This window comes from Cynara cardunculus (genome assembly GCF_001531365.2).
Source record: "Cynara cardunculus var. scolymus isolate 2C chromosome LG 10, CcrdV1, whole genome shotgun sequence".
NCBI classification, from domain to species: Eukaryota; Viridiplantae; Streptophyta; class Magnoliopsida; order Asterales; family Asteraceae; genus Cynara; species Cynara cardunculus.
This window is the reverse complement of record NC_037537.1, coordinates 28,214,637-28,237,770: the sequence shown is the minus strand read 5'-3', so window position 1 is coordinate 28,237,770 and position 23,134 is coordinate 28,214,637. Positions and strand designations below refer to the sequence as shown.

The following is a 23,134-nucleotide window of genomic DNA, read 5'->3' as shown; positions in this document are numbered from 1 at the left end:
AAATTGAGCTCTAAGTGAGGCTCAGTTGCTTCTTATAACGGATCAGAAGCTTTAGCTTATGATTCCAGTTCAAGTACTACTGAGTTGTCAGTGTGAGCAATTTGTAACTCATGTATATGAAACTGTAGCACCAACTTCAATGGTTTCACCGTTTCACGGCCATCATGACAGCATAAATAGTCGCATGCCTAATGGCAGAGTGGGGGTATGGTAGTTGGAAGTCTGAGGGCACACATTTGGATCATACTCGAACCTCTGTCACTCGACAGAGGCAAGTGGTGATGTAGTTGATGCATAAACATACTCTATGAAATGGTTACCCAACTACATACGAAACAATACCGAAAGAAGACAGTACAATAAAAATTAAAATTCCAAAAAGCTTCAGAACTCGATGGTCGAGTCTGACAAAGATGTTCAAAATATCTTTAAAAGATAACAAACACTCTGGTCCAAAACAAGATTGATGATTGATTCGCTACCTAAAGTACTTAATTTTCGGCCTCCTCTATCTTTGCCTTGTCACTAACATAAATACCATCAAGAAACTTACGAATATCCTTGTTCTTCACGTGACATTTCTGCAAATACAAACACAATCCGATCAACCCCAACATATACCACAAATACAAACACAATCAGATCAAACCCAACATATACCACAAAAATGGATTATATGAGCTAGAAACTCGCATGTATAAGAGTTACCTGGTTGATTAGAGCACATGATCGAGAAACAAGCTCAATGTCATTTCCATCCAACACCAATTCATCCTTAACCTTCTCAGATCTCACAACAGTCACACCATCAAGCATATCAACCTTCCTCACCTGTTTGTTACCGTGAACCATATATCAGACGATAAATTTGAAAAAGTTACACGTAAAATTGTTACAATTGTGATAGATAAATAGAATGACAACATCAACCGTTATGATACTTCACAAAAACAGTGACCATCCTAGCAAACACTTGCAGGAATACACAAAGTAAAACGATCACAAGACTAACAAGAATACAAGATTTTAACAGGAAAAAGTTGAATGTTAAGACCCAACTCTCGATAGCAAACAACTAAAGACCACCTCAAACCATAAAAACACCGAATGTATATTAAATTTCCATCAATAAGCTTTGTGATCTACATAACACAAACTGACCTCCAAAATCACAAAGAAAATACCAAAGAAGATTTCAAAGGACTGAAAGAAACATGGCTACATTTCCAAATGTCTATTGGACAGAATGTATATCCTGCATACACCAAACTTAATAACACAAAGGCAACCTTTGAGGTACAATTATACACATAAAAACATATAGGATACATATGAAGCAAAGCAAACCAAAACAGAATCAGCATTAAAACAAATACACTAATCTGAAACCAAAACTGAGCTTATAACCATATACTAATCAAAATAGTTGAATATAATCTAGTAAGCATATTTCTAGGCAAAGCTTGGATACATGTTAATTGGCATACCGAAAGAGATGTAAAATTTGAATGATCATAAAGATAAATACGCAAATAAATAAGATAACAAACAGTTAAATGTAAAACCAAAAAACAACAATAGGTTAATACAGAGATTATGATACCAACCTTCTTTTCACCAAGAAAGTTACGGATCTCAATCGCCGTGTTGTTGTTGGTGATACTAGCGTTGATCGGAAAATGAGCGTAGACAAAACGCATCTTGTAACGGAATCCCTGAGTAACACCGACGATAAGGTTGTTGACGTGACTGAGGGCAGTACGGATGGCGGCGGTAGTCTTGCGAGATCCGAACCATGCATCAACCTTCAGCTTCCGTTTTCCGGTCTCCTCATCGGTAATGAGTAGGAAATCGAGATTGAGATGCTTGAAATTGCGAGTTAGGGTTCCTCTTGGACCTTTCACTTCGATGATCTTTGCCTTCACTTTGATCTCGACACCGTCAGGGATATCCATCGTCTCCGATGATAAGATGGTCTTCATCTTTGCCCTCTCCTTTGCTCGAACGCCGACGGCCTGTTGTTAAAAATTAGGGTTTGGAGATCACAGAGACCAAACCCCACAGAGAGAGGTGTTATATATGCACACCCTAATCCTGAAGTTATAACCGAAAAGTGGAGTTGGGCTTCCAATGGGCCAAAGTCTTCCTTTGAGTATTTAGGCCTTGGGCCTCCTAAAATTAATTTAGCGCATTAGCATTGGGTTTTTAATACTATCTAAATCTCATTTAGAAGTTAGAACTCTTGGGGGTCGTTTACCTAAATACTTACCCTATAAATACTTAACGGTAAAATTCAATACTATTGTTTACTTATTGGATAAGATTTTATTTCACTAAAATGCATCGTATGCAACAATTTATCTCGGTAATCACTAACCATGGTAAGAGTCATCGTCCTCACTTACCGGGTAAGACTCTCGATTCTTGTTTTCGCTCTTAACGGGTAAGATTTTTAGTCCTCATTTAATCATTATGCACCAAACCATTCAGCAAATATCAAACAACCTCACTTAATTATTTTATTAAGTGATCATAAAAAGAACTGAGAATTTTATCCGGTGAGAGGGAAAACAAGGATTGACAGTCTTATCTGGTAAGTGCGTGTGGTTACTCTTGCACAGTAAACGTTTTACTGGATGATAAACACTTATCATTAATCCATTTTGATGGTCAGAAATGTTATCCAATAAGGTAAGTGAGACTGATGACTCTTACAGGTAAACATTAGGTAAACGACTCATAAATTACATTTTTTTGTCTATGTGATTTGTTAAAAAATGTGATTTTCATCGTGTAGTAGAAATTACGGTTTTTGTCTCTATGATCTATAATTTATTGTTATTTTCGTTTTTATGATTTACAATTTATTGTTATTTTGGTCCACGTTGTTTAAACTTTTTTACTGTTTTGGTCCACGTTATTTAATTTTTTTTACTGTTTTGGTCCCCTGTACTTAAAAGCATGAATCAATCCAAAAATAAAAATAACAATAAATTACAAAATATAAGGATAAAATTCTAATTTCTAAATCACAGGGACAAAAATCAAAATTGACCAAAATTGTAATTTACCGTTGAATGAAACATCATTTTTTTTAATAATTTACAAATTTAGTCCCTCAACTATTTTATAGTTTGTAGGCTTAGGGGTTGTTTACTCGCCCCTTATTAGCCTCTTACCCAACAAAAAATTCTTGCCCTATTAAGAGGTAGGTTGTTTACTTATCTCCTTTTTCATTAAGCATGTCTGACCGTTCCCCTTTCCAGAATTAGTTCTTTCAGCAATAGAGTCCATGCTGATCACGATCAGCGTATCTTCTCTTTGGTTTTTTCCGATTTTATCCCCATCCCTCCCTATTTATATCGCCTTCCTCACATCATCTGGTCATCGCCTTCCCTCAATTGCTCTGCCTACAGTAATCGACCTACAACCTTCTGTCAGTTTTCATCTCTTGTTGCTGTCGGTTTCAGGTGCGGTTTCATCTCTTGTTGATGTCGATTTCACTTCTACTTTAGAGGTAATTAGGTTAAGGTTCAACTTGCTTCTGACTTATCTCTTTTTTAACTTTTAAGTGGCCTTGTAAAACCAAAGCAATAATAAATGAACAATTTTTTTTACAAACAACACTTACTCCAATTAGAGTTGCTTAGGGGCCGTTTACTATATGCTTACCCGGTAAGTACTTACCGGGTAATTTTCCTCACCGGATGAACATGACAAGGGTCAATAATCTTACCCGGTAAGAACGATGATAAGAATGGAGAGTCTTACCCGGTAAGTGAGGGTGACAACTCTTTCCCGGGTAAACGCTTACCAGACAAATTGTTGCATGAAATACGTTTTGATGTACTACAATCTTACCCAGTAAAATAAAATTATAGTGTTGACTCTTAATGATAAGCACTTACCGGGTAAGCATTTAAGTAAACAACCCCTTACTCTAATCATACCTCTTATTTCAGACAACGCTTACCGGTTATCGTCGGTAAACACCCCTTGGTCTATTATTTTTTCATCGTTAATAGCTCAAAATAGTCGAGTTTTTAATCATTTTAAATTAACAAAATCCCTTTTTTTTTCTTAGCAATGTGCACATCAAATATGTTGAAAAATAAGTATATTTTTGTCTCTATTAAAAAAATAAAAAGATTATTTTATGAAGATCTCAAGTAAAAATAAGAGTCCGACTCCCGAATATGACAAAATTCAAGCCCCTAACAAAACTTGAGGAAATGGTACGAATGATGGAATAAACAGTGAGAACAGTTGATGCGTATCGTTAAGGAAGACGAGGTCCATTAGGCCTTTGGAGGGAGGTTGTGAAATGCAAATCCAGCCAAACCTCTTGGTAAGAGGCCAAATTGTCGTACCTTGAATGACGACCATGATCAACACAAGAATGTTGTTTTTATCCATGTCCATCTTCAATCGTCCCTACGATAGAAGAAAGAAGACCAATAGGCCTTCCACAGGCCGCTTAGTCCCCACGTATCAATAAGGTGAATAATCGTGGATGCTTTTTTCCTTACAGTTTTCTCTATTTAAATTTTTTGTTAAAATTGCAAAGATCTGCTAATTTTATAAAACACCCCTTTTGATTTTCGTATACTCTTTGATATAAGATTAATCTAATATTTAGGGGTGTAAAATTTGTACTATGACAAACCAACCAATTGTGTTACCAACCGTACCATTTAAATTTGTACCAACTAAATTGATACCAATTAAATTGATTGGTAGTACCGTACGAACTTCATAAACTTGGTTAGTGACTCATCGTCTCCTCAACACACACTTCCATCATTCAACGATCACATGGTCTACACCTCTACAAGTTGTTTGAATGCTTTTGTTGTATTACTTTTGTTCCACTTTATGTACCAAGATACTATGCATAGAGCATCTCCTACATATTACTAAAATATTCAATACATTTAATAAAATATTTTTTTTTTTTTTATAATTTATTTTTAAGGATTCTCGTTGGTAAGAAGAATAAAAAATAATTTTCTTTCGAAGATAATCGTTTTTGGAGAATTTCATACTCTAATGCTTTCTCTATTTTGGAAAAGGTTTTCGAGAAAAAAAAAATTGAGCAAAAATCCCCAAAATTTCCATTTTGACATTTCTCCAAAATGGATAATACGTCAAAATTTCCATTTTTTTTTTACTTTCATCTCCGACAACCTCCGTTTTGAAAATTGTAACATTAATTATATTATTAAAATGTTTAATACGATTAATAAAATATTATTTCTTTCTCATAAGCATCTAATTTCAAGATTTTTCATTGGTAGGAACAAAAGAAAATAATTTCTCTTTCCTAAGTAAATATTTTTTGAGAGTTCTCCAAATTTTAGAGAATTTCACCCTCTATCTCCTACTTTCTTCGTTTTGGAGAAGATTTTGGGAAATCTGTTAGAGGAAAAATCCCCAAAACCTTCATTTTGGAGAATATGTTGGAGATGTTCTAAGTAATCATTTTCGGTGAGTCCTCCAAATTCGAAAAACTCGTGTGTTAAAACCCAAATTTACTTCTTTATATTCTCGAATAGACCTAAAAGGGATCCAAATAGCAACACCCTTTTCGTTTTAGCACATTCGAACTTATTGATGTTTGAAGACGTTGATCATATAACTTCAAAAGGGTCGATTTTCAAATACACTTGCGACACACTGAGTCCCCAAAAAAAATAATGACACGTACATACGAATCAATATACCTCCTATATAACGATTTGGGCAGTTGAGTCATACCTCCAACTGTTGCCAGACTCCAATGATCCCTTGCTATTTTGTCAACCAGTAAATCAAGATTAGAAACGTGCAAATAGATGCAACTAACGAAAGAATGATCGTGTCCATAGATTTTTTCTTCTTTATCGATGACAAAATGCTATTCACCTGTAAACGCCATGGCATAAAACTTGTTACATTATATATCGCTTATGAAAACATAAATGAGTGAACAGAGAAACTGAAAACCGCCAAATTGACAAGAACTGTACCATGCTGCAACCAATGGTCTCAATTGGCTGATGGTTCACAATTTCATACACCCAAAAATGAGTCTGGTCCAATGGAACCACACAAAACCAACTAAATGCAACCGGCGAGCCTTGAGGCACCTTCTAAGGTCCTGATTGGTTTGTATGATTGGATAGGATCTGGATCCATTCCAATCTCATACTTTGTTTGAAGGATTTCGTGGATTTGATATCCTACAGACCAAACACACCAAATATTCCAAATCCATCCTTCATATTCAAAATCCTTCCATGAGATCCAAATCCCTCAAAGCCATTCCATCAAACCAAACGCCCCTAAGGGCCCATGTTTTTGAGGGATTTGGACTCCGTGGAAGGATTTGGAATCTTTGGTGTGTAGGATTTGGAATCTTTGGTGTGCAGGATTTGGAATGGAATTGAATTTTAGTCTTCTAAATCTTGTTTAGTTTGTAGAATTTGTAATGGAATTTTCTATTTTTTTGTAAATATATGTTTGTTTTAGAAATAATTTGTTTGTTTCTGTATGATGTGGAGGCGATGTAGATATTAGGAAAGATTTGATGAAGGAGGTGGGGTAGAGATACAATGGAAACAATTGAAATCCATGGTATTTGGATTTGAAATGACAACCATCTCAAAAGGATTTCTCTGTCGGTTGTGGGATTTCACTGAAATCCCAGGATTTCAAATCCAAACTTTCCTTCCAAACCAAACACAGAATAGAACTGGAATTCAACTCCAAATCCTACCAAATCCCGCAAACCAAATGGGCCCCTAAGGTTTTTGTAGTTTTAGTAAAGATCAAATGAAACTACTTTTGAATACTTACGGTTGGGAGGCGGCTGCTAACGTTGCTAAGCTTCGAATTGATGCCGCCAAATGTTGAACGTTGAAACATAAGTGTACCTAAAGTTTCTTGTGCTTGTGATATTACACCGTCCATCTGCATCCACGTCAAATAATTAGCACACCATTGAGTCCTTTCATCAAGTAAACGGCACCCACAATCACATTTTAATTTCTTGCTTACTCGCACCATACGCATAAGATTCACAAAATAATATCATTACATGATCAAAATGGAAACTATTTTCTACAAGTTGAAGCATTCTCCAACTTTTTCATGCATAGTTCCTTCGAACATAGACTATTTTCAATTGCTTTAAGATTGAAAAATCATCCAGTTTCAGTTTTTCTTTTTTGAAGAATATACATTTATATACGGCAAATAGAACAAATAAACTCACACACCCTAACCCTTGACCTCCTAGGAAGCCAAGGACTCACATACCGCTAGGCCAAAGACCCTTTGGTATCCAGTTTTATCGGAGACATATTGATAATTTTCAACTGTGTATCTAATTTTCTTTCCATTTTTCTATAGACCGCCACATGGCATCAACTGATTGTTGATGCTACTTCTTATTTGTGCAACAGTTTATAACACACAAAATAAATTCAGTAAGGCAGTAGAACAACATATATCTCAAGGATCAAGATTTATTGTCCCAACATGCCCATTTGAGACAACATTTTGTTGGATTTGTTTTGGGGGGGGGGGGGAGGTTGAAGAAAGAAAAGAAAGCTTGAAGTATATGATATTGTCATATCTTTAGATCAGAGGTGGACACAGGAATTTTTTCAAGTGGTAGCACAATATAACTAAAAAAATATCGAACTTTTTTTTTCACAATACTAGTACAGATCTGTTGGTTGGTTCCTTGTCCTCACATAGAAGAGACCCATGTTCAAGTCTCTTGCCTACATATATAATTAAAACGCAAGAGGTATATAAAAGAACACCAAAATTTAAGCTAAAAACAACAAATTTCACGACAGTGGGACTCGAACCTGAGTCTTTTGTACAAAGGCAAGAGCATTTATTATGTATCGTCTCAGCAATTAAAGTCTTGTGTAACATTTCAGTTTCAAAAACAATATAGTGGCACCCAACAAAAAAATATGGTGGCACCGTTCAGAAATGTATTTTTTTCCATTATTGACGGAACCATGAAGCGGTGGCCGTGCCACCGTATCATCCCATGTGGGCCCACCCCTGCTTTAGATTCAGTTTTGATTGCAATTAAGTTCAACGAATGGATCTAGTTACACGCACCTGCCCCGTACTTCTCATAAGAGTAGCACGCTCCTTAAGGAGAGACTGCTCTTGAGACGCACCACCCTCTTCAAGATCTAATCTTGTTCGGTCAAACTCCCTGAAATCCTCGAGCAGTGATGCATGCTCTCTTTTCGCTCTGAGGCTAGATCGAAGCCGATTGAACTCCTGCAATCAAATATATATAAGAATGAACAGTGACAAGCAAACATTGTTCATAGTATTAGAGATGGGTCATAAGAGGATATAAACATTCGTTCTTAACTTGGTAGACTCAAACAAGTTATAGATCTGATACACCTGATGACTGAACAGCATGGAAGAAATGTTGATCCTCTTTATGAATGAAAGAAGCATTGAAGTATCAAAGAACAAATTTACCTGACTAAGATCATGATGAATTTCTTGATGACGAGTTAATGTGTGAGAAAATATTTCTGATCCTCCCGATGACACCCATGCTTGCATTTGTGAAATTACATGATGCAGTTGTTTGAGTAATTGTTGTATCCCTGATGCAAGATCGTTCTCGCTACCATCATCAACTTTAATTGAAACTAATTTACGATACAAATGCATTTGATCATCCAATTGAGCTTCAAGCTTCCTTGCCTGCAAAAATACACCATCAACCCAAACTCTTAAGCTTTGAAGACTAGTTACAGTCTTACAGATGGCACCTGATGCTCCAGTTACTTAAAATGGAGAACTACGCAAAATGCATCATGAACCACCTCATGGTGGAGTTATAATCCAGAAAGGCATAACTATTTGAACTTCTTAACAAACTGAACAACCCTTAAAATTACCATAAGAATCATCTCTATTTTTTTACATCAAAAGATATCAATATAAATGTCGATGCTTTCACATGTTCATCCTCCCAATTATCGATAAGTTCCTAAACTAGATTCAATTTTGTCCATTTGTCATCGGTACAACTTATCGTTCCTGTTGATTATGGTATTCAAGATTGCCCAATTACTGATTATTGTTAGGGCACTTTAGACACTTATAGTATTGGTTCTGGTACGCCATATCACCCAGTTTCCACTTCAAGCCAACCAAATTGATCTCGATCTAGATCCAATCACCATTGTTTTAAAAATCCTAATAAGTCAAAACCTCCCCAAATTCTTCCGAACAATTAATCTCAAATTCAGCACTTACAAGTGAGATAAGTAAGTTGGGAAAAAGGAAATTTAACGATGAAAACACATAATTGAGAAGAAAAATATAGGAAACTAAAAAACCTGGTTTCGCAAGGAGTCCCAAGAGGTTGGCGGATCCATGGGAGAAGGAGAGTTTTTAGGGAGGATTCAGTTGAATTGAGTTTTTTAGAGAGAGAAATTGTTTAGAAATGTGATGGACCGACAGACGACACCATTTGCACAAATAAAATTAAATAAAATAAAAAACCCTTTGCGTGTAATTGGAAGGGTTTTGTGTATGTTTTAAGCCATCTCAAATTTTTTTTTAATAATGTGTTTTGCTAAATTTAGCGGTTTTGACTTTTAAAAATCATGTGAGAATAAGAGTTAAGATGATAAGTATAAAAAAAAATACTGATCCTTGACCATCTTAGGATTGTGTGACCATAAAAAAGGTCCAGATCTTTGATCAACTTTAATCTCAAACATATCCATAAATCAAGCTTCATACTGGATTGATATAATACATCTCATCCTAATATATATTTAAGGATAGTTTCTCATTATAACTCTCATTCTCATCGGAATCTAAGACAAAATAAAAATTAAGGCTTTTGTACAAGAACTCAAAAAATGTAAGGTACTTATAAAAACTGTCTCAAACGATGATTCTTTAAAAAAAAAAAAAAAGAAGAGAGAAAGGGAAACCATCCACAAACATGCATCCATCATCCATGTCAAAGGGTTAAGAATAAAAGAAGATAGAAATGTATTGAATTGTTATATTAGTTTGTCTATGGTCAAAACACAAAGTCAACTATCAAACTATTAGAACAACTTACAGAGAGGCTTTAATTAATTAAGCTCCTAATTCTCATAAACTTGATTAGTAAACTGTAATTAATCATGCCACAAACATCTAACCCCCAATATTTCTTCTATAAAAACACTTCCCAAACCAAAACACCCTTTACCACCACCACCATCACCACCATCTTTCTACTCCAAAACAATCACACCATGGCCTTCATTTGACTTATCATCACCATCACCATCACCATCTTCCATTACCACATCACCACCATCATTTCTACTCCCATTCACTGGACTGCCTTCATGCTGACCTGGACTCGAACTTGCCACGTCACCGTTGCTCTTTTCATTTCCCGTTACACCATCCGCCTGCACGGTCGACAGGATTTTACCGACTTCTTCATGTATTGCTTCTAGCGGTTGAAGATTCTTTCTCAGCTTGAAACCAGTAGATTTGTTCGCCATATATGCCTCAACCGCATCCACCGCATTTTCCTCAACTATCCTGCACATCTGCACAATAATGTCTCACTCTGTTATCTTCAAAATTCACTTCAAAAAAGTGTGATGATAGAAAAACTTTAAACCAGTAACAACGATTTTGGCAGATTTAACAATTAAGGGATGTTTTGTTGATTTTCCATCAAGTCTTGTATAGATTAATCTGTCTGTATAGATTGAGAAGGTTTTTGTTTAAGGGGGGTTTTTCATAGATGGAAGGTTTGTGTTTTTTAATTGAGAGGGGCAGGTTCGGAAAAAACTTGGCTTTTTGCATAACGCTCCACTTCAGAAGCTTACTGAGTAAGGGGACGTTTGGTTGGTTTCCAGTCAAGTTCTGTATGGATAAAGTTGTCTGTGTGGACTAATATGTCTGTATAGATTGGAAAGGCTTTTTATGGATGGAAGGAACTAGGCATGGGAATTGACCCGACCCGTCGGAGAACCCAATCCACCTGCCCCGGTCGGGAGACAGGGATTCCCCGTTACACCAGGTCTGCCCGTACCTGTATATATGTTAATTGATAAATTACATTCGATATTTTTTATTTCTATTAAATCGGTATATGGTAATTTCTATTTCAATATATTCTGGATGTTACTAGATGTGGTTTTGGATATTACTCTATGTTTTGGTACATGTAATGTTAATTTTTTAGATTAAATTTAATTTCTTTTGTTTTCAATTTATTAGTTACTATATGATGATGTATATTTTTTATATTAAATTAAATCCTTTTGATTCTAGGTTTATTAGAAAAATGTGAGATTTAAACATGCGTGGCGTCTCATACATTTGAATTTTAAAAAAACTTAAACAGAAAAAAATCCCCGTTCCCCATTAGGGACAGGAATGGGGATGTAATCATATTCCCCGGCGGAGATGGGGACGGGGACAAAGATGGGGGATCTGAGACGGAGACGGGGATTGGGGGCCCCACTCCATTACCATGCCTAGAAGGAACGTGTTTTTTTTATTGGAAAGGGCAGGTTTGGAAAAAACTTGGCTTTCTGCATAAAGCTCCCCCTAAAAGCTTACTGAATAAGCCACTTCCTATATCATGAAGCCACTACCAACCAGTCATGCATAGCTTACCAAATAAGCTGCGAGTCTCATTAAGCTTATTAAGCTGCTAATGAACAGGCCCTAAGATACTCTATCATTAAGCTACTACCAAACGGTCATGTATAGCTGACCGTATAAGCCGAGTCCCATTAAGCTCGTTAAGTTGCTAACAAACAGGCCCTTACCTCATTATAAAGGCGCCCCATTGCCAAACGATCTGTTTTATCATCACAAGCAGTCGCTGATATTTCTTCTGGAGCTGTATGCAGAGACAAAGGGGTAGATGAGATTTCCCAATTAAGTTTTGCATCCGTGTTTCATAGGACGGAATGCAATAATCACATTTTCTACTTACAGTCATGTTTAAAGTTTTAGACACTTACGGATAACTTCGAGTCGAGGTAAATGCCCAATCATCTGGGAACATGTCTCATTGTGGCCTGTACTTGCTCTGTCTACAACCTTTTGTTCAGTCTCCATATCATCATTTCGAATCTCATTGGGCTTTTCATCGCCCTGTTATGAAGTTCAATTAAGAAACTAATGAGCAGAAGAGTAGGAAATGGACATTTATGTCCATTTAGATAAAGGGTTTTGTCCAAAATAGCCGATTTGACCCCCCCCCTCTCACTTTATTGCCACCTTTTCAACTTATTGACCAAAATAGCCTGTGCAACCCACTTTTTTCAATATAATATTCAGAAAAAGTAGACATTATGCAAGTTGTGTAAGTGTTATTTAGTAATGTCTGCATGGACAGGTTATGTGGCACACACTCCTCCATGGACAATATATATCACATAGCTTGTCCATGTAGACATTACGCAAGTAGCACTTACACAACTTGCATAATGTCTTAACTTTTCTGAATATTACATTGAAAAAAGTGGGTTAAACAAGTTGCATAAGTGCCACTTGCTTAATCTTGGCTATTTCGGTCATTAAAGTTAAAAAGTGGATCGTTCGCGAGTCCAACTCGCTCTCTTGCCACTAAAAGAGTTCATCGCCTGCCTTAGACTCAGGCTGATGACTCCCAAGAGCTCCGCTATGAAGTGAAGGGGGCGGGGGTCAAATTGGCTATTTGGACAATTTAGGGAGGTTCAAAAGAAAACCCCCCAAAAAATAAAAATCTGAGGAACACCCTGGTAACCATTCATCTGGACAGTATGCACATGTGCATACGTTAATTGAAGTTGTTTTTTGGTTTTTATGCACATATGCACATGTCTATACCAGACAAATTGCTTATAAATTACTTATGCATATGTGCATACCTTCCAGATGAACGACTACCAAGGTGTTCCTCAATTTTTCGTTTTTTTTTTTTTTTTTGCGGTTTTCCCCTGAACCTGACCCTTCTAATTTAAATATCATTTTTACTTTGGGTAAATTTATAATTACAAGGCTTTTCATGAAAGAAAACATTAGACCGACTTACAAAGTATTCTTTTTGGTATTCGGCATTAAGTCCTTTTTCTAGAAGGAGGACACGTTTCTTGACAAACTCAACCAGTCTTCTCTGCATCTCTCTGAAGTGATATAATGCATTATTTGCAGTAGCAGAATCTTGTGCTTGAGAAGTGGCTGCTTGAGCTTCAAGACCTCCAGGCGCCGCGGCAGCAAACTGAGCTTGAGAAGCTCCTGGGACACTTAGATTTACACCCGGAAGATTCAACTCTTGACAGATGACTTCCTGAACCCTCAAGTCCTTATCATCAACAATAGCTTGCCATCTTCCGTAACCGTGCCTTTATATACACACACAAAATAAGCCACATAAAAAACTAGGGTCAGGTTCAGGGGAAAAACGCAAAAAAAAATGAAAAATTGATGAACACCCTGGTAACTGTTTATCAGGACAGTATGCACATGTGCATCAATTTGTCCGGTATACACGTGTGCATAAAAACCAAAAAACAGCTTCAATTACTTCTACACACATGTGCATACAGTCCATATGAATAGTAATCAGGGTGTTCCTCAGTTTTTCATTTTTTGGGGGGTTTTCCCCTTAAACTCCCTCTGAAAAACTAATGTAATTCCACTCAAATAATGGATGTTTATTTAACTAGCATCTTCCAAAAATCAAACACCCCAAATAAGATGTCTTGCAAGATTCATATTGGGGCATGTATAAGCTCAAAATCAGTTTCTAAATATATAAAAAAAATTATTGAAAACATTTAAACTGGAGCTTACTTCAACACAGCACGGAGTAGGATCCGATCATGCTCCTCCTTCCAAAATTTTAAACCTTTTAATCCTGGATACCGATAAACGATGTCATCTGAAAAAAGGGGAGCAGATGGATTCTCTGAAGAACATTTCACCTGTAACAATAGAAAACAAGGGCCCACAAGATTAAGATACATACAAGAGTAGACGAAATAACATAATCCATATAGTTCTTTTCTAAATACTAGGTCTGATTGAAAGTCAGAAATAATCTCTCTTTTTTTTAAACTGAAATAGAAAATCACGTAGTACTTCTTACTTGAAGGCTAGGACTTACTTTATCTCTTACAAGAAGCAGAACTGCAATCCTGACAAGTACGTCCTCTATTCTTAGCCCTTCTTTTGGAACACCGTCTGCCATTAAAGATTGTTATAAAACATGGACTCAATGGCAGCACATACAAACAGACATAACATGAGTAATATAAGAGTTACAAAAAAAAATCACCACAAAAAATACCTGAAAAAGTCGATGCGTCTGTAATATCTTCAGAAATGTGTGACAAAAAGAGAGTTCCATAACTGCATAACATAGAAGTGCAGCATCAGAATGTTGCCAGGAATAAACCAAAATACCACCTTTAATATTTTAATCTACCAACAAAAATTTGTCCACTAATATAAATCTTCCAAATGCAAAAATCCATAGATTCTAGTCACAATTTGATATTCTGTCAATCATTAACGATCTCCATTATTTCCTTTTAACCTCCATTTACCATGATATTTCTTACTAATTTTGAGAGAGAAGCAACCCATTTAACACTCTAAGTAAAAAATGTCTCCTTTCTTGGCATGAAGGAAATAAAAACAACTCACACTTTTATTTCCTCATAACTCTTCTGCTTTAAGCGTGAAGTAAATTCTGCCCAATCAAAGTCTCCAACCCCAAATCTGCAATGTACTTTACTCAGTTAATAATACCACAAATGGATGTAAAACTAGGTCAAAGCATAATATCTCGTCAAAGAAACTCTCTTTTATCACAACAAGACAGCAGAATCACATTGCTGGCAAACCTCATCAAGATTTGAACAAATTGAGCCCTTTGACTTTGATTAAATCCCAGTACTCTGAAGGCTCTCCCTTCACCTTCCATAAGAGGGAGTAGCTCAGCATTATCAACTGTAAAAAGGATTCAAAGAAGAGCCCATCACTAAATGAAGCAAATTATGCAACTTACAAAAGACGAATAACACAACTGAAAATGTACCACGTGTTTTCTTCCTGTGGGGCTTTCTCACAGGTGCTATTCCAGCTGAATTATCCCCATCAGACAACTCCACTTCATAATTATCATCTGCATCAGAACTTACGTCTTCCAACCCAGCAAGATCATCATCTTCAACAGACACCATCTAAATATTACCAAAAAGTTCAAATTCAATTAATGGCATATAATCATAAAGAAGCATGGTACACAATGAGCTGTTGTCACAAGAAACTCAAAACATAACGTACATTTTCAAAACTCGACGAAGAAAAAGGAAAGTAGATCAAGCCCATGCATCAAAAAGTTCATAAACATACATGCATAAAATTTTCATATGGAGAGACCAACCTGCTTACGACTTCTTTTTCCCTTGCCCATAGAATTGAACTCTTCAATTTTATGCACTTCATATCTATCTTTTAGCAACTCCTCCCAATAACTTGCTTTTTCTGGATTGTTTGCTGCACTTTTGTTCTCTGCCAATGGCTCTTGTATTTCCTCTTCCACCCTTGACTCTGCCTCCTCGATGTACTCAAAATTTGCCACCTAAATACACAACAAAACGAACCATACATCAGAAACTGAAACCTGAGTTTGTGTTGAACCGTGTCTTAGGAATCATGCCTTGTAACAGAGGGATCATTCCTTTTCTAAGTGAACAAAATCATTACAAAATGTGAACTTATAGTGGGAACAATGAAAAACCTTAAATGCTTTCAAAAATCCATCTTCTTCTGCATCATCCATTGCAGCATTTTCTTCTTCAGTGTAATCACGGTTAAGCAATCTATCAAAATGTGAACCATTACAAACATTAAAGTGAGAAATGAAGAAATCAGGAAGCATACTTGATAAATAGTACAACAAATCTGGACTTTCCATAAGACATAAGAATGTAAGCATAGATGTTCATATATCCTGCATATAAAAATTTACCTATCTATTGCTGCATCATCATAATGAATTTGTCTTGATTTCATAGCCTCATCGTTCTCATCAGCAAATAATTCCTTTGACCCATACCTTATGATGTCATCCAACTCTTCCTACATTAATAACATCAGAGAATATACACCAACAACTTTTTTGATAAATCGTAATATTTCCCTCTAGTCTCTACCTGCATATGAACATCAAAAAAGAACCCACACCATCCCAGAAACTTATTCAACAGAGAAAAATCACACTTTTATGTTTTTTACAAAGTGAAACCCATCTTAGCATTAATCAATTATAATTAATAACTTTAACAGCATCCGTAAAAGTACCTGATTGATGTTTTGATTTTTAAGCTTGCCAACAACCAAATGCTCTAAGACCATCTTCTTCTTGGTCATCTCCATCATCCTTTCTTCAATTGTTCCTCTTGTTATGAGTCTAAATATCATCACCTGCAAAATGGCAGATGCTAAAAATTCATAGACATGCACCCATTTTAAGCAGCCAAGATCCTCCTGCAACAACTTCTAACCTTATTTTTCTGTCCAAGGCGATGAGCTCTGGCCATGGCTTGTAGATCAGCATGAGGATTCCAATCACTGTAAAGAAAAAGTTACCAAGATATAAAGAACTGCAAAAAGATGTGATACATCATTACATGTATACACAACATAAAGTTAAAGAAAGCCATAATGTTATGAAGTCCTACAAAAATTGTACATATACTTGATCGTGAAAACATACAAGCTTACCTGTCATAAATAATAACTGTGTCTGCAGTGGCAAGGTTTATGCCCAGACCGCCGGCTCTAGTAGATAGCAGAAAGCAAAATCTAGAAGAATTACTGGCATTGAACCTATCAATTCGAACTTGTCTTTCCCCACCACTGACTTTTCCATCAATTCGTTCATATAGCCATTTCTGAAGAGCATGTAAAAAAATTAGAAATCAGATCAATGTCCAAATGAAAAGAAAACTAGTTTAGCATACACACCTTGTAATTACAATAATCTTCAAGCAAATCCAGCATGTGCTGAAATTGTGTATATATTAAAACTCGATGTCCTTGTTCTTTGAGCTTCACCATCATTTTGTCCAAAAGCTGCAATTTCCCAGAAGAATCCAACAGTTGTCTAACAGATGGAAATTGACATTGATGCACAAGAAAAAGATCAATAATTAGAAACATAGAAAACATTCGATAGGCTAGTCATTTCACACATTGAGAAATATCTAATAATGTTTATGGTTAAAAAGATTACTTGTAAAATTCATTGGTGTCTTCCGGTTCAACTCCCTCCAGCATAAAAGGATGACAACAGAGCTTGCGCAATTCCATAACCACATTGATGAGAGAAATCTGAATTCAGTTACAAGTATCAGATGGTTACTTTTTAGTCCAAGAAAAGTTGATGGTATATTGAGGACTCAAAATCGTCGTCTATTCACCTGGGCACCTCCTCGGCGAGTTAATATCTGATAGTTACGAGTTAGAATTGCCTTGTAGTACTCTTTCTGTTTGCTACTTAATTCCACACGTAAAATGAGCTCCTTTTTAGGAGGTAGCTTCTTCATGACATCTTTCTTCACTCCTGTCATTTAGCCCCAAAAATTCATGAATCTATAACAACACCATACGACTTTTCTCCATCACGATAAAAGAGAACATCATAACACATGTTATTATACAGTTAAACAGAAACAAAACAAGCACAAGATTTCAGATGTTTACTTCTTAGAAGATGGGGGGCCAACATCTTATGGAGCCTTGAAACCTGCTCTTCTTGATTAATATCCTTGAACTCTTCCTGAAACTCCTCCAAACTTGAGAACTGCAAACGTTTGTAGTGAAAGGAGAACATGCTTTAGGGTTATCTACCTCCCCTTAAAGTAACATTACAAACAGTTGGTGCTAATGAGTTGCAGTAATACTAACCTTCCCAGCATCAAGGAAATGCATAAGCATGAAAAGCTCATCCAAGTTGTTCTGAAGGCATTTAATATTCAGGTTAAAACTAAACATTAAGGCATTTGCGATTCAGGGTTTTGCAAAATAAGCATATATGATTCACATGGCATATGTTAAAGGGGTTTTGCAGAATAAGTATCTAAGGTTCACATGGCTTGTTCTGAAACGCTATAACACACCTGAAGAGGGGTTCCAGTCAATAATGTACGATGTCTGGTGTTAAACTGCTTCAATGAAGAAAACAACTTCGAATCCTTATTCTTAAGACGATGGCCTTCATCCACTATCTACACGATTGGTGAGAATTTAGGAAGCAAAGATACAGGATCTAAGCAGTGTACCAAAACAGTGAAAAAGAGGTACCATGGTCTCCCAGTTTATTGCCTTCAACGACCCATTATCTATATTGATCATTTCATAAGATGTCAATAGCACATCAAATTTTATCCTCTCTTGCTTACTTTCACTTGTCCCATGACTGGACTTCTTCTTCTTGTCCTTCTTATGAGACTTGGGAAAGTAAAATTCATATTCTCGTATGACAGCACGAGAAGCAGCCGTTCCAACATACATAACCTGCAGTGGTTACCTTATTATTCTGGAGAATAACACACTTTATCAAAATGATATAAAAATATTGCAAACTGAGAGATCTTGTAACGTACAACATTCATATGAGGTGCCCATGTGGCAAATTCACGTTCCCAGTTCCGCAATGTAGAAAGTGGTGCTACTACAATATGTGGAGCGACGTTCTCTTCATATAGAGAGGCTAGAAAGGCAATACTTTGTATCGTTTTTCCTGAAATAGAACATAATAATTTAAGTTGTAGCTAACATACATGTAGAAGAGCCATGGGGAAAAGGAAAACATACCAAGACCCATCTCATCTGCTAGTATCACGTGTGTTTGTTTGGACCATGAGAAACGCAAGAAGTTCAATCCTTCAAGCTGATATGGATGGAGCTCACCTGCAGTTGCACCAAAAAAGATTGTCACATCTTAGCGACCAAATTAAAAGACTTACTAAATTATTCTGGCATAGTAACAACAGAGTTGCCAAATCAGAATAGATATTGTATACCTCCAGGAAGAAATTCGGGACTCTTTTCAAATTGCTGAAAATCTTTTAGTTTCTTTTTTGCGTCTGTCGCATCACGATTGTTGCTTTTCTGCTTCCTTAGTTTCCGATATCTCGACTGCAATCTATTAAAGTTCTCAATTTGTTGTTGAAATGACAAGATATCCGATTCAGATTCCCAATAACATTCATCATAGTTAAGCCCCACCCATTTGACTAGATATTCCTTCTCCTCGTCATCTTGCCTGATCCATCCACCAGATATCAACCATCCTTAGTTTATTTGTCAATAAACAGCATTCTTAAACAAAAACAGAACAAGAACTAGAAGATAAACCTCAAGATATATGACACAATAAAAATACTTATAATGTCAACAAGGTCAACAAAAGAACTGAAACAAATCCCAAAAATGGCCCCTCTCTTTCACTCATCATATACTTTAGTTACAATGTGCATTTAATTGTATTAAACTATCACCATTTAGTTCTATTTGAGCCCAAAATATAACAAGTAAAGAATCTTGAAACAGAATATTAATAAGGTTTTGATTTTTGACACAATTAACCTCAGATCATAAGTCTAACCAAAAGGGATGGAAAGAGATAGAGATACTAGGAAACAATAATGTAAGATTTCACTCAAAAACTAGCACCAAAACATTTTTATCTAACAGCTAATATATGATATTTCAGAAAGTTGACCTGCAAGCAAGAATCCGATCAACCATTGTATACTCTGGTCTAATTGGGACAAAATCATCTTCAGAATTGCTGCCCACAGGCATCTGCTTGCGGAAATTGTTTACTTTTGTCCTTAAGCGAGGAAGCTCCTTGTAAGCTTTTATAAACTCCTTTTCCGGCACCCTGAAATACAGATGATTTTGAAGAAAAGGCATCTGAATTAATTACTAAGAAACTGATCAAACGAAATAATTTGATCCATACGAATAAACCAAACAAATCCAATCCAGTAAATCAAAGGGATAAGTTGCTGTCAACAAACAAACAACATCAAATCCAGGACACTTTTTCAACAGAGAAAAAGTTTAACTTTGTAAAAACCATATCATGTGTGCATATTTGTGCTAGTCAACAAAACCATCTTAAAGAACATGAGGGTTTACAAAATAACTATGAGCAAAATATACCATGTGCAGTGGAGATAAGATAGTCCTTTCCACTTCACAAGATATTGTTTCACAAATATCTGCTTTGAACCCAGCTTGGAGGCATCACTATCATCAGCAACCGTAGGCCGCATTTCACAGTCCAAAATCTTTTCTATATCATTCAGAGGGTTAACCTGTGAGTGCAAAACATGATTAAAATCAAATTATAGTACTTAAGTGTGAAAGGCAAGCAGTTCACATAGTTATTCCAGAACATACACATTTTGGACACCTCCAGCTGGTAGGAAGCGGAGCTTTTAGAGGTGGTAGTAAACACTTAGGGTGGTACTCGTAAGTGCATGTTTCACAAATTAGTAGATTCCCAGATTCGCCACAAGCGTGACATGATTCCTCTTTCTGTAACCAAATGACAACAGAACTAAATGTAACCTACGCATAAGGAAGAAATCTTAAAGATGGAAAGTTTGCTAAACAAAGAGAGGTACCGCATCATCTCTGACAATCTTCTCAAATTGCTCTGGCTTCTTGGATTTCCCGTGCAAAAGGTCCGCCTCATCGTCAGATTCATCCAAACTATAGCGGGGCCTTGAATCCGATCTAACACGAAGTCTCTCAACTAAACTACTCATCCTCTGCAAAGTTACCAACAAACTTATTAATTTTCATTCACCCATAAAAATAAAGGGAAAGTAGTTACAATAACAAGCCGTTACCATATCAAAGAACATCATAACAATTAACAACACACTTAAATTGGCTAGCATGAGGCGGATGTAAGAAGGCCTCTCCTTGGAATTTCTAACGAACATTTACAAGGACAAATTGTTATAGCTTATAAGTAGCAGAATGTCTTCAAACCCTCTAATCAAATTCCACTTTTTGTGATCAAGGCAAACTTCCACTATAAACTATCAGTACAAATGTACAATAAAGGTGTTTTGTTTAACAAGCGACTAGAATAAAAGCCCTAATATATCAACATCATTCGCAAATAAAGATGCACAATTAAAGAATGCTGAAACAGAAAATCACAAGAGACCCCAGATGAATGTCAATTGAGGGGTATCGTGCCATTTCTCAAAGGTTTGTTCTAAGCAAAACAACTAAATATTTGCGCCTGATTAGACATGAATCCTCGTGATTAGGGTTTCTAGCAAACGCAACCCCACTTCTACGAAGTGTGAGCAAAATGTAATAAGAAAAACTCAAATGAGGCCCCAACAGAATGTCAATTTGAACCGACCAATCTATCCAAAAAGGGTTTAGCAGAACTTACCTAAAATCAGCGATCTTGCAACTTCCTATCAAACTCAAACCCACGTGATTGAGATTTAGGGTTTCAGAACACAGAACACAAATTCTAGGAAAAAAGTTACAACTTCACGGAATTGGGTATTAGGGCTTTCATCAAATCTGAAGTCCATGGGCGTGCGAGCGTGTGTCTATAAGTAATCAGAAGCAAAAAAAGAAGAAGACAGTGATAGATAATTGACCTGATGATGACCAGTTTCTGTGTTTCAAATCCCCTTTCTTCGAGTTAGGATTAGGAGTGAAGAAATTTGAGAAACCCCTGTGAGAAAAAAGGTGATAGATTTCCCTTAACCTCTGTTTTTTCTTTACCCTTTCTTTTGCTTTTCTTTTACCCCTGATTTACTAGGGTTCTTTTTTATATTAGAGAAGGGAGAGGTTCAGGCAACAGGGATGATCTTTATACATAATTAAATACACATATATTAAATTATAATATCTTCTTTTAAGAAATAAATAGCATGTAATATGAAAAAAAAATTCAAGGACTTAATCATTCCAAACAAGAAAGTTTATTGGTTTTTATTATACTTTTTCCTATGAAAATATACTTGTAACACTCTCAAATTCCAAAGCAACGTATTATTCCAATAACTTCAAATCCAACTTAAAATCATGGTGTAAGTTATTGATAGCTCACTATTTGAAACTTATAAAAAACTAACAATTTTCATCTTCTATCCATGTAAGATGAGTTATTACAAACTCCCCTACTTAAACTCCTGATGTCCTCGTCAGGCCTACTTGGAATCTTCCTTCTTATCATCGGCAATGTAGGATTCGCCTAAGTTGTTACAAACACCCCATCTCGAGGACTCATCATACTCGATGAGGTTTGTCCCAACATTCTGATAGTACAAAGATTGACTCTAATACCATTTGTAACACCTCAAAACCCAAAGTAATAGATTGACCCAATAACTTCGAATCTAACTTAAACCCATGATAGAAGTTATTGGTAGTCCATTACTTGAGATTTATAAGAAGCTAGCAATTTTAACCTTCTATCTATATAAGACGAGTTGTTACAATATTATTATTATTATTATTTAGAAGCGATATAATATAGGTGGTTTCTTTTATTATAGATATATGTTTACAATAGGAATGTCACAAAGTTTTAAGAATACATAATTATTACATTGATTAAATAATTAATGATATTTTATCGTGAATTATAAAGATAAAAACTATCTTTATCTTATAATTAAGAGTAAAACGAAAATGAAAACTTACTTTTGAAAGTGATCACTTATTTTTAGAAAAATAAAAATATGGACACTTAATTTGGAACGAATGAAGTAACATATAGTGCAAAAATGCCCTATTTTTAATAAACAAATCTACATATTTATTTTCGTCTGGTCTCTCTAGTATTGATTAGAAGTATGGTCTTTCTATTATTTAATTAGAAGATATTGTTTGAGGGGCAAAGAAAAGGCAATGTGAATAGGATGTGGGTAGAAAAATTAAGGAAAGATAGAAGATTTTTAATTAGGCGAATAATCATGTGAGAAAAAAAGTTACAGTGAGAAGTATAATAAAATATCTGAACTCTTGATCACATTATTTTTCATGTCCACCAATGAGTTATGCTTTAGAA

The 23,134-nt window shown here is 35.8% G+C and overlaps 3 protein-coding genes across 3 annotated transcripts; all 3 read right to left on the bottom strand.

Annotated features, from left to right (window-relative positions):
- Positions 1-332: 332 nt before the first annotated feature.
- Positions 333-2,072, bottom strand: LOC112519800 (60S ribosomal protein L9-2-like). Its single transcript, XM_025128076.1, has 3 exons — positions 1,608-2,072; positions 709-831; positions 333-581 (listed from the first exon to the last, which is right to left on the bottom strand). Exons 1-3 carry the CDS (start codon positions 1,980-1,982, stop codon positions 492-494), a joined length of 588 nt encoding a protein of 195 aa, XP_024983844.1. The 5' UTR covers positions 1,983-2,072; the 3' UTR covers positions 333-491.
- Positions 2,073-5,614: 3,542 nt separating this feature from the next.
- Positions 5,615-9,544, bottom strand: LOC112519373 (Golgi SNAP receptor complex member 1-1-like). The gene is made up of 5 exons (XM_025127446.1): positions 9,378-9,544; positions 8,506-8,736; positions 8,125-8,292; positions 6,838-6,951; positions 5,615-5,904 (listed from the first exon to the last, which is right to left on the bottom strand). Exons 1-5 carry the CDS (start codon positions 9,414-9,416, stop codon positions 5,791-5,793), a joined length of 666 nt encoding a protein of 221 aa, XP_024983214.1. The 5' UTR covers positions 9,417-9,544; the 3' UTR covers positions 5,615-5,790.
- Positions 9,545-10,047: 503 nt separating this feature from the next.
- LOC112519090 (CHD3-type chromatin-remodeling factor PICKLE) lies at positions 10,048-21,482 on the bottom strand. The gene is made up of 31 exons (XM_025127065.1): positions 20,937-21,482; positions 20,709-20,855; positions 20,482-20,619; positions 20,242-20,396; positions 19,796-19,957; positions 19,095-19,336; positions 18,886-18,981; positions 18,675-18,811; positions 18,373-18,585; positions 18,189-18,296; positions 17,977-18,027; positions 17,773-17,872; positions 17,490-17,632; positions 17,303-17,400; positions 17,035-17,173; positions 16,792-16,961; positions 16,572-16,638; positions 16,369-16,491; positions 16,037-16,146; positions 15,806-15,887; positions 15,449-15,646; positions 15,101-15,245; positions 14,907-15,012; positions 14,707-14,781; positions 14,348-14,409; positions 14,165-14,241; positions 13,852-13,982; positions 13,091-13,400; positions 12,036-12,168; positions 11,838-11,911; positions 10,048-10,601 (listed from the first exon to the last, which is right to left on the bottom strand). The coding sequence occupies exons 1-31, from the start codon at positions 21,030-21,032 to the stop codon at positions 10,275-10,277; spliced, it is 4,215 nt and encodes a 1,404-aa protein (XP_024982833.1). The 5' UTR covers positions 21,033-21,482; the 3' UTR covers positions 10,048-10,274.
- Between the last annotated feature and the right edge of the window lie 1,652 nt (positions 21,483-23,134).

Bases quoted from the DNA above. Each gene is read 5' to 3' on its own strand.
- LOC112519800 (XM_025128076.1), bottom strand. From the start codon at position 1,982: ATGAAGACCATCTTATCATCGGAGACGATGGATATCCCTGACGGTGTC. The intron at 832-1,607 runs GTTGGTATCATA...GGTAACAAACAG, and splicing joins ACTTTCTTGGTGAAAAGAAG to GTGAGGAAGGTTGATATGCT. The intron at 582-708 runs GTAACTCTTATA...TTGTATTTGCAG, and splicing joins CATGTGCTCTAATCAACCAG to AAATGTCACGTGAAGAACAA.
- LOC112519373 (XM_025127446.1), bottom strand. From the start codon at position 9,416: ATGGATCCGCCAACCTCTTGGGACTCCTTGCGAAACCAG. The intron at 6,952-8,124 runs GTGCGTGTAACT...ACGTGGATGCAG, and splicing joins TTATGAGAAGTACGGGGCAG to ATGGACGGTGTAATATCACA. The intron at 5,905-6,837 runs GTAAGTATTCAA...TGGCGTTTACAG, and splicing joins TTAGCAGCCGCCTCCCAACC to GTGAATAGCATTTTGTCATC.
- LOC112519090 (XM_025127065.1), bottom strand. From the start codon at position 21,032: ATGTTCGTTAGAAATTCCAAGGAGAGGCCTTCTTACATCCGCCTCATG. The intron at 18,982-19,094 runs GTATACAATATC...GTGCAACTGCAG, and splicing joins TCCCGAATTTCTTCCTGGAG to GTGAGCTCCATCCATATCAG. The intron at 17,873-17,976 runs GTTAGTATTACT...AAACGTTTGCAG, and splicing joins ATTTCCTTGATGCTGGGAAG to TTCTCAAGTTTGGAGGAGTT.